The sequence below is a fragment of the Nomascus leucogenys genome, chromosome 22a, assembly GCF_006542625.1.
Source record: "Nomascus leucogenys isolate Asia chromosome 22a, Asia_NLE_v1, whole genome shotgun sequence".
NCBI lineage: Eukaryota > Metazoa > Chordata > Mammalia > Primates > Hylobatidae > Nomascus > Nomascus leucogenys.
The window spans coordinates 101,334,529-101,345,274 of record NC_044402.1 but is presented as its reverse complement, the minus strand read 5'-3'; the positions used below and the strand labels follow the sequence as shown (position 1 = coordinate 101,345,274).

The 10,746-nt window shown below is 41.3% G+C and overlaps 1 protein-coding gene across 1 annotated transcript in view; it reads left to right on the top strand.

Annotated features, from left to right (window-relative positions):
- The first annotated feature begins 712 nt into the window (after positions 1–712).
- Positions 713–10,746, top strand: part of ORC2 (origin recognition complex subunit 2) — a 57,313-nt gene continuing 47,279 nt past the window's right edge. The window contains exons 1-4 of the mRNA XM_003253909.4: positions 713–977; positions 5,103–5,151; positions 6,406–6,509; positions 6,988–7,131. Of these exons, the coding sequence (XP_003253957.1) occupies positions 6,416–6,509; positions 6,988–7,131 (238 nt within the window). The 5' untranslated portion in view covers positions 713–977; positions 5,103–5,151; positions 6,406–6,415. The remainder of the gene's footprint in view (positions 978–5,102; positions 5,152–6,405; positions 6,510–6,987; positions 7,132–10,746) is intronic.

The window sequence follows — 10,746 nt, the reverse complement described above, 5'->3', positions numbered from 1 at the left end:
TAGCCGTCCGATCCCATCTCCATATTCAGTGCTTCTCCCAACGTCTCTTCTCCTCCCTACCCCAGACCCTGGAGATGTACAAGATCCTACCTTTCAAGCCGAATGAAGAAAATCTTTAAAAAAGAAATGCGAATCAATTTCCGTTACCTTTTTCTTCAAAAGATAGCTGGGAAACCAATGAACACTTTTTTTTTTTTTTTTTTTTTTTTGAGACGCAGTTTCGCTCTTGTTGCCCAGTCTGGAGTGCAACGGCTCGATCTCGGCTCACTGCAACGTCCGCCTCCCGGGTTCAAGCGTTTCTCCTGCCTCAGCCTCCCGAGTAGCTGGGATTACAGGCATGCGCCACCACGCCCGGCTAATTTTGTATTTTTAGGAGAGACGGGGTTTCTCCATGTCAGTCAGACTGGTCTCGAGCTCCCGACCTCAGGTGATTCGCCCGCCTCGGCCTCCCAAGGTGCTGGGATTAGAGGCGTGAGATACTGCGCCCGACCCCAAAGAACACTTTTTAAAGATTGCTACAAGACAAACAGCCACCACTCAGCCAGCTACTCTGCAAACTTCCTCGGATCCAAACAACACTTCCTTTTCCCTTCCCCGGAAACGGAAAGAGGAAAGGAAAGGTAAGGCCCACAACTCAGGGCCTAACAATCCGTTTTCCTCAGGTTTCCTGATGGGCGGGGCCGAATGGCCGGCGCCGACTGGCCGGCAGAGCCGTCGCTCTTGGGCGACTCCTCTTCCTATTGGCTTCCTCGGGCACCGCCCCCTGAACAGGGCGGGAGATTCGGTGTGCCGCACGCAGGCTTCCCATCCCCCAGCTGGCCTCCAGGGCTCCTTACCTCCGCTGTGGTCGGGCGCGAATTACTAGAAATTGGCTTTTCCCGTTGGGGCCGAAGGTGCCTTCCCTGCGGCGGCGACTCAGCGGGGTGTCGTTCGGCCGGCGTGAGGCGGCCGGATCGGCGCCAGGCGGAAACCTAGCGGTGAGTAGTGGGGTGTTGGGGCAGCCTGCCTCCCTTTTCTGCTTAGCTCGCGGCTTGTGAGGTGCGTCCAGGTGCACCCAGCCCCGCGTCGGAGCTTGGCCCCCAGCGTCCCAGGTCGCGCATCTCAGCGCTTTCCCTCGGCACTCGGGGCATGGTCTCTGCGCCTCGCTGTCCCCCGCAGGCTGCCCGGGGGCTCGAGAACCCTTGCTGGTGGAGCGCAGCCAACTGGCCAGAGGCTGGAGGCGCAGGCCAAAGTCCTTCAAGACTTGAGGTGAGAGGCTTGCTCTGGGGGACCTTTCGTTAGTCCGCCCAGCAGTTATAGGCCCTTTGTGCAAGGGACGCCTGATACTAACATACCTGATTCCCAGCTTACGAAGCCCTCTGGTTGGAAAAGGAGAACTGTGAAGATGTGTAGCGACAGTGGTAAAGCGCCCTGTGAGGTATGAAGAGGAAGAGATCGCGTCCCAGAACCACTGTAGCTAGAACCTTTGATGTCATCCCAGCCTGGATGTGTCCTGCCAGCTAACTGATCGGTCACCTTGGAGCCATGCTTGGCTGTAAAATGTTGATGAGCCAGGCTCTTTTGGTAGAGCTTTTTAATTAAAAAGATGTTGAGACGTTACTTTTCATTTTACAATTGAAAGCCTAATAGAATCGTTACACTTTCCCCCCAGTTAAATTGCAATCTGAAAAAAAATAGCACGGCCCTACACCGTTATATAAGGGCACTGCACGTTAAACGGACATCATCACTTATTGAGCAGTTTTTCTGTTAGATGTTGAATGAGTTAGAGATGTACAAGAGATCTGCATGGTTAAGTTGAAGTTTAAAGTAAAAATATCTCAGTGTGTACTGCAGTAAGGAGCTAAAAAAGAAAGGTTAAAGTAAAAATACCGATAATTGGGAGCATTCAGTGATGCTCTTTTATATATCAGGCACATCATTTCATTTAATCGTCAGGACTTTGGACAAAGTCACACAGTTATAAAGTATGGAGTGGAGATTGGAACTCAGGTTTCTCTGATATTAAAATTGGTGCTTAACCACTAATCTATCCAACCTTCTTTTTCAAAGGATTATGTTTTTAAAAGTTACAGCAAATCTTTTATTTGTTTTCAAAGGAGAGTGTGTTGCTAACACTTGGTGCAATGCTAACACTTGGTGCTGCTGAATTGCCTTGAAGTTAACTCCTTGAAAGGGGTTGACTTATAAGCACCAACGCAGTGCCTTGAGGGGTCATAATGGTCACTAAATATTGCATTTTATTGTGTGATTGTTAGGTTTTTTGTTCGTTTTTCAGGAACTGTTGGAAAGGGAAGAAGGAAACGTTTCTCATGAGGTCTTTGTAGACATTTTCTTTAATTTGGTGATTTTGTACTATTTAATAAGATGCTCCAAAATTAGAAAAGGAAATGTTTGTATAAATGCACTTGGCTACAAACAAGTCTCAGGCTGCCTCTGTCCAGGCAATTCTTATGTAGAATACCATAGGGAAATTGCGTAGGACAATACTCAGTTGCCTAGAATATTTGTTTTTAAATTTTCGTAGAAAATCTCGTCCCCACATCCCCAAGAACAACTAAACTTTTGCCAATAAGAATTACGTAACAGACCTTTACTTGCTTTTTGCTTTGATTGCCAGGAAGCTCAGAGCCAAAAATTCATTGCGTGATTTTATTTTCTGCTTTCCTTTATATTTTTTCTGATGCAGACTCCCTATTAGCATTTATAATTTATAATTTGTTTTATTGCATTTGCTCATTGTCACTGCTTCAAATCCTTTGTAGTACACAGCAGTGTATAATTAAGTAAAATAATGTAGATTATGCTGACTCTGGCCATGCTCTTTGAAGTATGCTTGATAGAACTAGTGATGTTTCACCCAATGAACTGGAAAGTTAGAGAAACTGTAGAATTCTTTAGACATTCTATAGTTACGGGCTATAGAATACCCTAACCCTAATTGACATGTAGAGAAATAGACCTATTATGAATGGTTTTCAGAGGTCAAAACAAGCATTTAGCGTCCAGCACAGTGGTTCACACCTGCAGTCCCAGCACTTGGGGAGGCTGAGGTGGGCAAATCGCTTGAGCTCAGGAGGCCAGCCTGGGCAACATGGGGAAACCCCGTCTCTACAAAAAAATACAAAAATTAGCAAGGCTTGGCATTTCACGCCTCTAGTCCCACCTACTCAGGAGGCTGAGGTGAGATGTTGCAGTGAGCTGAGATCGCACCACTGCACTCCAGCCTGGGTGACAGAGCTGAATGACTGTTTCAAAAAAACAAAACAAACCCCACAAAAACAAAAAACCCAAAACGACAAAAAAACCAAGTATTTATGATAACATTTTTATTTGATGGCAGGAGAGGTATGTGGTGTAATAGAGTGGTCAGGAAGTTAGGAATCTGCCAGGTGCAGTGGCTTAACACCTATAATCCCAACACTGGGAGGCTGAGGCGGGCCAATCACGAGGTCAAGAGATCGAGACCATCCTGGCCGACATGGTGAAACCCCATCTCTACTAAAAATGCAAAAATTAGCTGTGTGTGGTGGTGCACACCTGTAGTCCCAGCTACTCAGGAGGCTGAGGAAGGAGGATCTCTTGAACCTGGGAGGCGGAGGTTGCAGTGAGCTGAGATCGAGCCTCTGTACTCCAGCCTGGGACACAGCCAGACTCCATATTAAAAAAAAAAAAGAAAAGAAAAAAAAAAGAAGTTAGGATCAGTCCGACATGGATTTCAACCCTAATAGATTTATAATTGTGTGTATTGGCATTCATAATTTAATGAGTTATTAATATTTAATGAGTTGACCTCAGTTTACTCATTTGTAAGTTGGGGACATTATATATATAAAGAGAGAGATGCAAAATACCTAAGTCAGAGAATCTGAGGATTTAATGAGCTGGTGTACATAAATGTGCCTAATACAGTGCCTCACAAACAGCCCCTCAAAAAACCTGTTTATTTTATACAAATATTATGTAAATGGATCAAACTTTTTCTCTAATACACCCAGATTCCCCATAATAGGAAACAGTATTATGACTAGAAAAATGGCCCAAGAGGACATGTTTTACAAGCAATGGTCATAAGTTATAGATGAAGTATTTATTATCTTTATTTTTTATTTTTATTTTTAAAATTTTTCCTTCATATTACAGCCAAGTCCACAATTTTTTTGTTGTTGTTGTTTAAAAAAATTTTTTTGACCTGGTGTGGTGGCTTACTCCTGTAATCCCAGCAGTTTGGGAGGTAGAGGTGGGTAGATCACTTGAGCCCAGAGGTTTGAGACAAGCCTAGGCAACATGGTGAAACCTCATTTCTACAAAAAATACAAAAGTTAGCTGGGTGTGGTGGCACAAGCTGGTAGTCCCAGCTGTATGGGAGGCTGAGGTGGGCAGATCACCTGAGCCCAGGAGGTTGGAGCTGTGGTGAGCCAAGATCATACCACTGCTCTAGGTGACAGAGCCCAGACCCTGTCTCAAAAAAAATAAAAAAATATTAGAGACAGGGTCTCACTCTGTTGCCCAAGCTGGAGTGCAGTAGTGTGATCATAGCTCAATGTAATCTCGAACTCTGGGGCTCAAGGAATCTCCCACTTCAGCCTCTGAGTAGACTATAGGCACATGCCACCACGCCCAATTAATTTTTTTTTTTTTTGGTAGAGGCAGGGCCTTACTGTTGGCAGGCTTGTCTTCAACTCCTGGCCTCAAGGGATCCCCCTGCCTCAGCCTCCCAAAGCACTGAGATTATAGGCATGAGCCACTGCACCCAGCCCAGTATTTATTATCTTTATACACAAAGTATGAACCTCATAGAGTTGTGCAGATTAAATGAGAATACATATGGAGTACTCAAAACTATATCTAGCACATTGTAAGTGCTCAAATTTTGTCCTCCTCTCTTCCCACTCCATCCAGATGTTCTCAGTATCTAGGGCTTCCTGGCCAAATCGGTAATGGTCTTTTTGTCCTTTACTGTACCATTACAACAGCTTTGGCTTTGTAAGGTCTACTGTATCTATTCATCTTGCTTGTTAAAACTTGTGGAACTTGTTTTTGCCCCATTGCTTTCATTTTTCTACCAGCTGGTCCTGACTAAGTTCTTTTTCCAATTACAGGTGACTCTATCTGAATTTTGCAGCTGCAGAATGTGTAGTACCTTAAAAGGTAAATGAAAACTGAAAGAAGTCATTTAAGCATGTTGCTTGTCAAAATAAAACTTGGTAACATTGAATTAGTTTTCTTCCTGCAGATAATGAGCTCAGAAGAGATAAATGGCTGTGGTGGTGGCCCATGCCTGTAATCCCAGCAGTTTGAGAGGGTGAGGTGGGAAAATTGCTTAATTCCAGGAGCTCAGAACCAGCCTGGGCAACATAGGGAGGCCCTGTCTCTACAAAAAAAGGAAAACCTGCCAAGCATGGTGGCATGTGCCTGTAATCCCAGCTACTTCAGAGGTTGAGATGGGAGGATTACTTGAGCCCAGATGGTTGAGGCTGCAGCAACACAGTGAGATCCTGTCTCAAAAAAAAAAAGAAAGTAAAGAGAGACACAGTCAATAGTTTCTCCTGCCAAAAGAAAAGGTGAAAACAAGATTGTAAGAAAGAAGAGAAAAGAAATCAAGAACACTGAATCTTAGTTTACATTTTTTGGGTAAACTGATTAGCTGGCAGCAGTTAAAATTATCATTAGTTATTTTCAGGCCAGTAGCATAATAAGTTCTGAAAGTACATTTTGTCAGACTAGCCAGAGTTGATCAAACTTTTGCTTGCCAAACTCTGGAGGTTTGTTCAGTGAGGAACTGAGTGTAAAGTGTTCGAAAGATTTGTGTTTACTGTTTAGTTACCAAGATACCTAGAAAGCCATATTCATATTTGTAAAGTTGTTTGGTAAGCATTCCATAAAAGTAAAGGGAGGTGCTTGAGGGTTTTTTGATCCAGGCTTGGGACACAAATGAAGTTTAACACACTCCCCACAATTGACTATAGCTTTCTAGTGAACAGATAATAAAATCCATCAAACCATTATTCTTTGTTTGGCTGTCACTTTTCTAAACACTCATGTATTAACCACCCCCCTTTCTGTTAATGTACTTGTCTGGATTGGTTAGAGCTTTCATTAAAACTTAAATTGTTTTTCTGAGAATATTTTGTTTTATTTTTTTTCTGAGTATATTTTAGCTACCTTGATTGGATTTAGCTCTTCTCAAATCTCAGACATCTCTTTCCCTCCCCAATTTTTTAGATAAAGAATTGAGTTACCTACAGTCGAATATGTAGTAATACAGTAATGCATAATGTATTTTTTATACTTAAAAAGACTTTAAAAATATTAGATAAAGACATGTATTCATTATGTGAATGTTTAATTTGGTGGTTGATATGAATTCTTCATCACTTTTGAGTAACTTACTGTTTTTTTTAGGTTGGCAACAATGAGTAAACCAGAATTAAAGGAAGACAAGATGCTGGAGGTTCACTTTGTGGGAGATGATGATGTTCTTAATCACATTCTAGATAGAGAAGGAGGTACTAAGTGATTGTACAATTTGAAGAGATGCTTATTATAATGTTTATGGATTATTTCACTTCTAAAACTTTTAACATTTTCTTTTGAAAATATAGCGCAAAGGATTGATCTGGTTAATAAAACTGAATAAAAACTGCTTTAATTTTTAGTTTAATTCTTTCAAACTTTAATTGAAAATGTTCAGTAAAGCCTAATATAAAACGAAATGCTCAGTAGTGGTAGTCACTAATAACTACCCATTGTAATTTAAAATATGTGGTTATTTTGAACCCTAAAAATAGATACTTTCAAGATTGTGTGTGTTTTAACTATATAAACTGTGGAAGAGTGGTCAGAGTGGCCAGTTTTAATGAAAGAGAAAGCTTTTTTCCCAGCTTTTAAGTAATGACAATATAAATATTATAATTTCTTATTTAAATGTAATGCTTAGAAAGAATTTATACCTGTCATGCTCTAATTCTTTGGATGTTCTTATAGGAGCTAAATTAAAGAAGGAGCGAGCACAGCTTTTGGTCAACCCCAAAAAAATAATAAAGAAGCCAGAATATGATTTGGAGGAAGATGACCAGGAGGTCTTAAAAGATCAGAACTATGTGGAAATTATGGGAAGAGATGTTCAAGGTATTTGAGGGGGTGAAATATACACTCGTTTCTGCTAGTAGCAGAAATTGCTTTATAGGATACACAAAAGTAGTCTGGTAGGTTAAACAGTGGTGTTCTATATTATCATGTTTCTCATCTAAAAAGCATTTGCTTCAATTTCTCCACAGTTCTTTTTTTTAACAACCAGTCCTGCACATAGTTTTCAGTAAGAAGGAATCTATAGACCAACCACTCTAAAGTTATTTTCTTTTTATTTTATTTTTAAAATTTTTCCAGGATACATGTGTACAATGTGCAGGTTTGTTACATAGGTATACATGGGCCATGGTGGTTTGTTGCACCTTTCAACCCATCATCTAGGTTTTAAGCCCCACATGCATTAGCCGTCTGTCCTGATGCTCTCCCTCCCTCCACACACCCACAGGCTGTGGCATATGTTGTTCCCCTCCCTGTGTCCATGTGTTCTCATTTTTCAACTCCCACCTATGAGTGAAAATATGCAGTGTTTGGTTTTCTGTTACTGTGTTAGTTTGCTGAGGATGATGGCTTCCAGCTTCATAAATGTCCCTGCAAAGGATATGATCTCATTCCTTTTTATGGCTGCATAGTACTCCTAAAGTTATTTCCAAGATATTTGTTTATTTATTTTAGAGACAGGGTCTTGCTCTGACACCCAGATTGGGGTGCCGTGGCACAATCATAGCTCACTGTAGCCTCCAACTTCTGGGTTCAAGAGATCCTCCCAACTTAGCCACCTGAGTAGCTAGTACTATTTTTAAGATATTTATTTATGGCCAGACATGGTGGCTCACGCCTGTAATCCCAGCACATTGGGAGACTGAGGCAGGAGGACTGCTTGAGCCCAGGAGTTTGTAACCATCCTAAGCAACATAGTAAGATCCCGTTTCTACAAAAAAAAAAAAGTTTTTAATTAGCTGGAAGCTGAGTATGTGGTGGCTCATGCCTGTAATCTCAGCACATTGGGAGACCAAAGCAGATTGATCGCTTGAGTCCAGGAGTTTGAGACTAGCCTGGCATGGGGGCACACACCTGTGGTCCCAGCTACCAGGGAGGCTGAGGTGGGAGGATCACTTGAGCCTGGGAGGTTGAGGCAGCAGTGAGCCGTGATCATACCACTGCACTCCAGCCTGGGCAACAGAGTGAGACCCTGTCTCAAAAAAAAATAAAATTAGCAAAGCATGGTGGTGTGTGCCTGTAGTCCCAGTTACTTGGGAGGCTAAGGCAGAGGATTGCTTGAGCCCAGGAGGTTGAGGCTACAGTGAGCTGTGATTGCATCACTATACTCAGTGTGGGTGACAAAGCGAGACCCTAGGTCAAAACAGAACAAAAAAAAGATATTTATATTTTTAACTTATTTAAAATACCTTTCTAAAGCAAGTTATTTTTACCTTGATCTTTACAGAACTAGGAGGAGCATTTCAAGAAGTAGTGTTCTAACCCAGGGATGCTGGTATTGTGTGTGGTTTTAATTTTTACATCTAAGCCAGATTCCCGCAAGATTATTCTTAACATAAAACATTTTTTAGGCTTGAATTATATTTTAGTTAGGTTTTTCCTGGGTACAAGGAACACAGATCCCCACAACCTAGCTTAAAAAAATAATGACAAAGGAAAGAAAGCAATATTGTTGGGTACTAGGAGAGTTGGAACTGGGACAGTGTTAAAAACTGAGGAACTATGCTTTCATGAGTCTCCAGGTCTCCCTGTGTCATCTCTGTGCATCTGTTCTGATTTCTCTATGCCACTTATTTTCTTCATGTACATGTGTTTTATTCTCGCATACTTATAAATGTCCATCAAGTTCCCAGTGTTAAATGATTTGGTTTTTCAGTTCTCCCATTCCGGATTCTCAAGGGTTGATTTAGCTCAATTCATTTTTAAAATCTGGACATAGAAATAGCATATAATTGGAATATCCACAGATGAATCACAGTTATCTGTGCCTATTACTTATTATATTAATGAACATAGTTACATAGTTCATTAACTGTGGGGGTAGAGTCATATACTCCATGTATAGAGTTATACAAAAAATGACCACCGCTCCTCAATAGATTTAGTGGGCTGGGTAGTGTCTCCTATGTGTCCACAGCTAGACAGTTGACATTTTTTGAGCATATTCTAAATAAAACTTGGTGTTCTTGACTCCCTATTATGCCAGGCCTAAGAAGAGATTGAAAACAGTATTCCACAAAAGAAACTTTTATCATAAAAATTGTTTCTTAAAAAAGTAGTACGTTTGTTGTAGAAATTCAGTGCTTCCAGCCTTTCTCACATAACAGCACTCACAGCAAATGATATTTGGAGGCACAATGGAATAAATAGAGGAGGATGCTGCAGACCAAGGACAAATACCCTAGGGCCCTAACCCTACCCCTGCTACTGGCCTTGATTGGCATCCTCAAAGGCCTGAGAGAATCAGTACTCAACACATATGAAACCCATACCTTTTATTTATTTATTTATTTATTTATTTATTCATTCATTCATTCATTCATTCCTCACACTGATTGGGGAGCTTTGCCTTATTTTTTGGCATCATGCCCTGTGTTTTTCAACCTTTTTAAAATTATTGTCCCCTAATTAGCCTTTTTAGACATTTTCTCCTAATCACTTTTTCCTACCCTTAAAATTTCAATACTACATATATGCCGTATATCTGTTTATGTACCCTTTGGAGGGCCACAGACTATTAAATTAATAATGTCAAAGTCTTTTTTCCACACTCCCTCCTGTGCCAATATCCAGTTTTACCCAATTGGGAGAAGTATTGTACCTGTCAAGAATGCCTGCTTTAGAGAACGTGGAACCATTAACATTTCAGTGTGTACCTTCTGTCTGTTCATACATGCATGGGCACACATAAGCTTGCACCATCACGTTTATTTATAAATAGACTTTGCAATTAATAATGTATCATATATACATTACTCTGTCATTAGACATTCTTCTACAATAAGAATTTTAACATGTATTGTCAAATATCCTCCTAAAGTTTATACAGATTACACTATTTAATCATAGTTACATCTTCCTAAAAACTTAGTTTTGGCCAGACGCAGTGGCTCATGCCTGTAATCTCAGCACTTTGGGAGGCCAAGGCGGGTGGATCACCTGAGGACGGGAATTCAAGACCAGCCTGGCCAACATGGTGAAACCGTGTCTGTACTAAAAATACAAAAAATTAGCTGGGCATGGTGGTGGGCGCCTGTAATCTCAGCTACTCGGGAGGCTGAGGCAGGAAAATCGCCTGAACCTGGGAGGTGGAGGTTGCAATGAGCCAAGATCATGCCATTGCACTCCAGCCTGGGCAACAAGAGTGAAAATCCATCTCAAAAAAAAAAAAAAAGAAAAAAGAAAGAAATCCCAAACCCCATCTCTACAAAAAAAATACAAAAATTAGCTGGGCGTGGTGGCGTGCACCTGTAGTCCTAGCTGCTCAGAAGGCTGAAGTGGGAGGATCACTGGAGCCCAGGAGGTTGAGGCTGCAGTGAGCCACAATCACACCATTGCACCCTCGCATGGGTGACAGAGCAAGAATTTATCTCATACACACACAAAAAAGCTTAGCATCTGAACCATTTTTAAGTGTATGGATTCAGTGGCATTAGG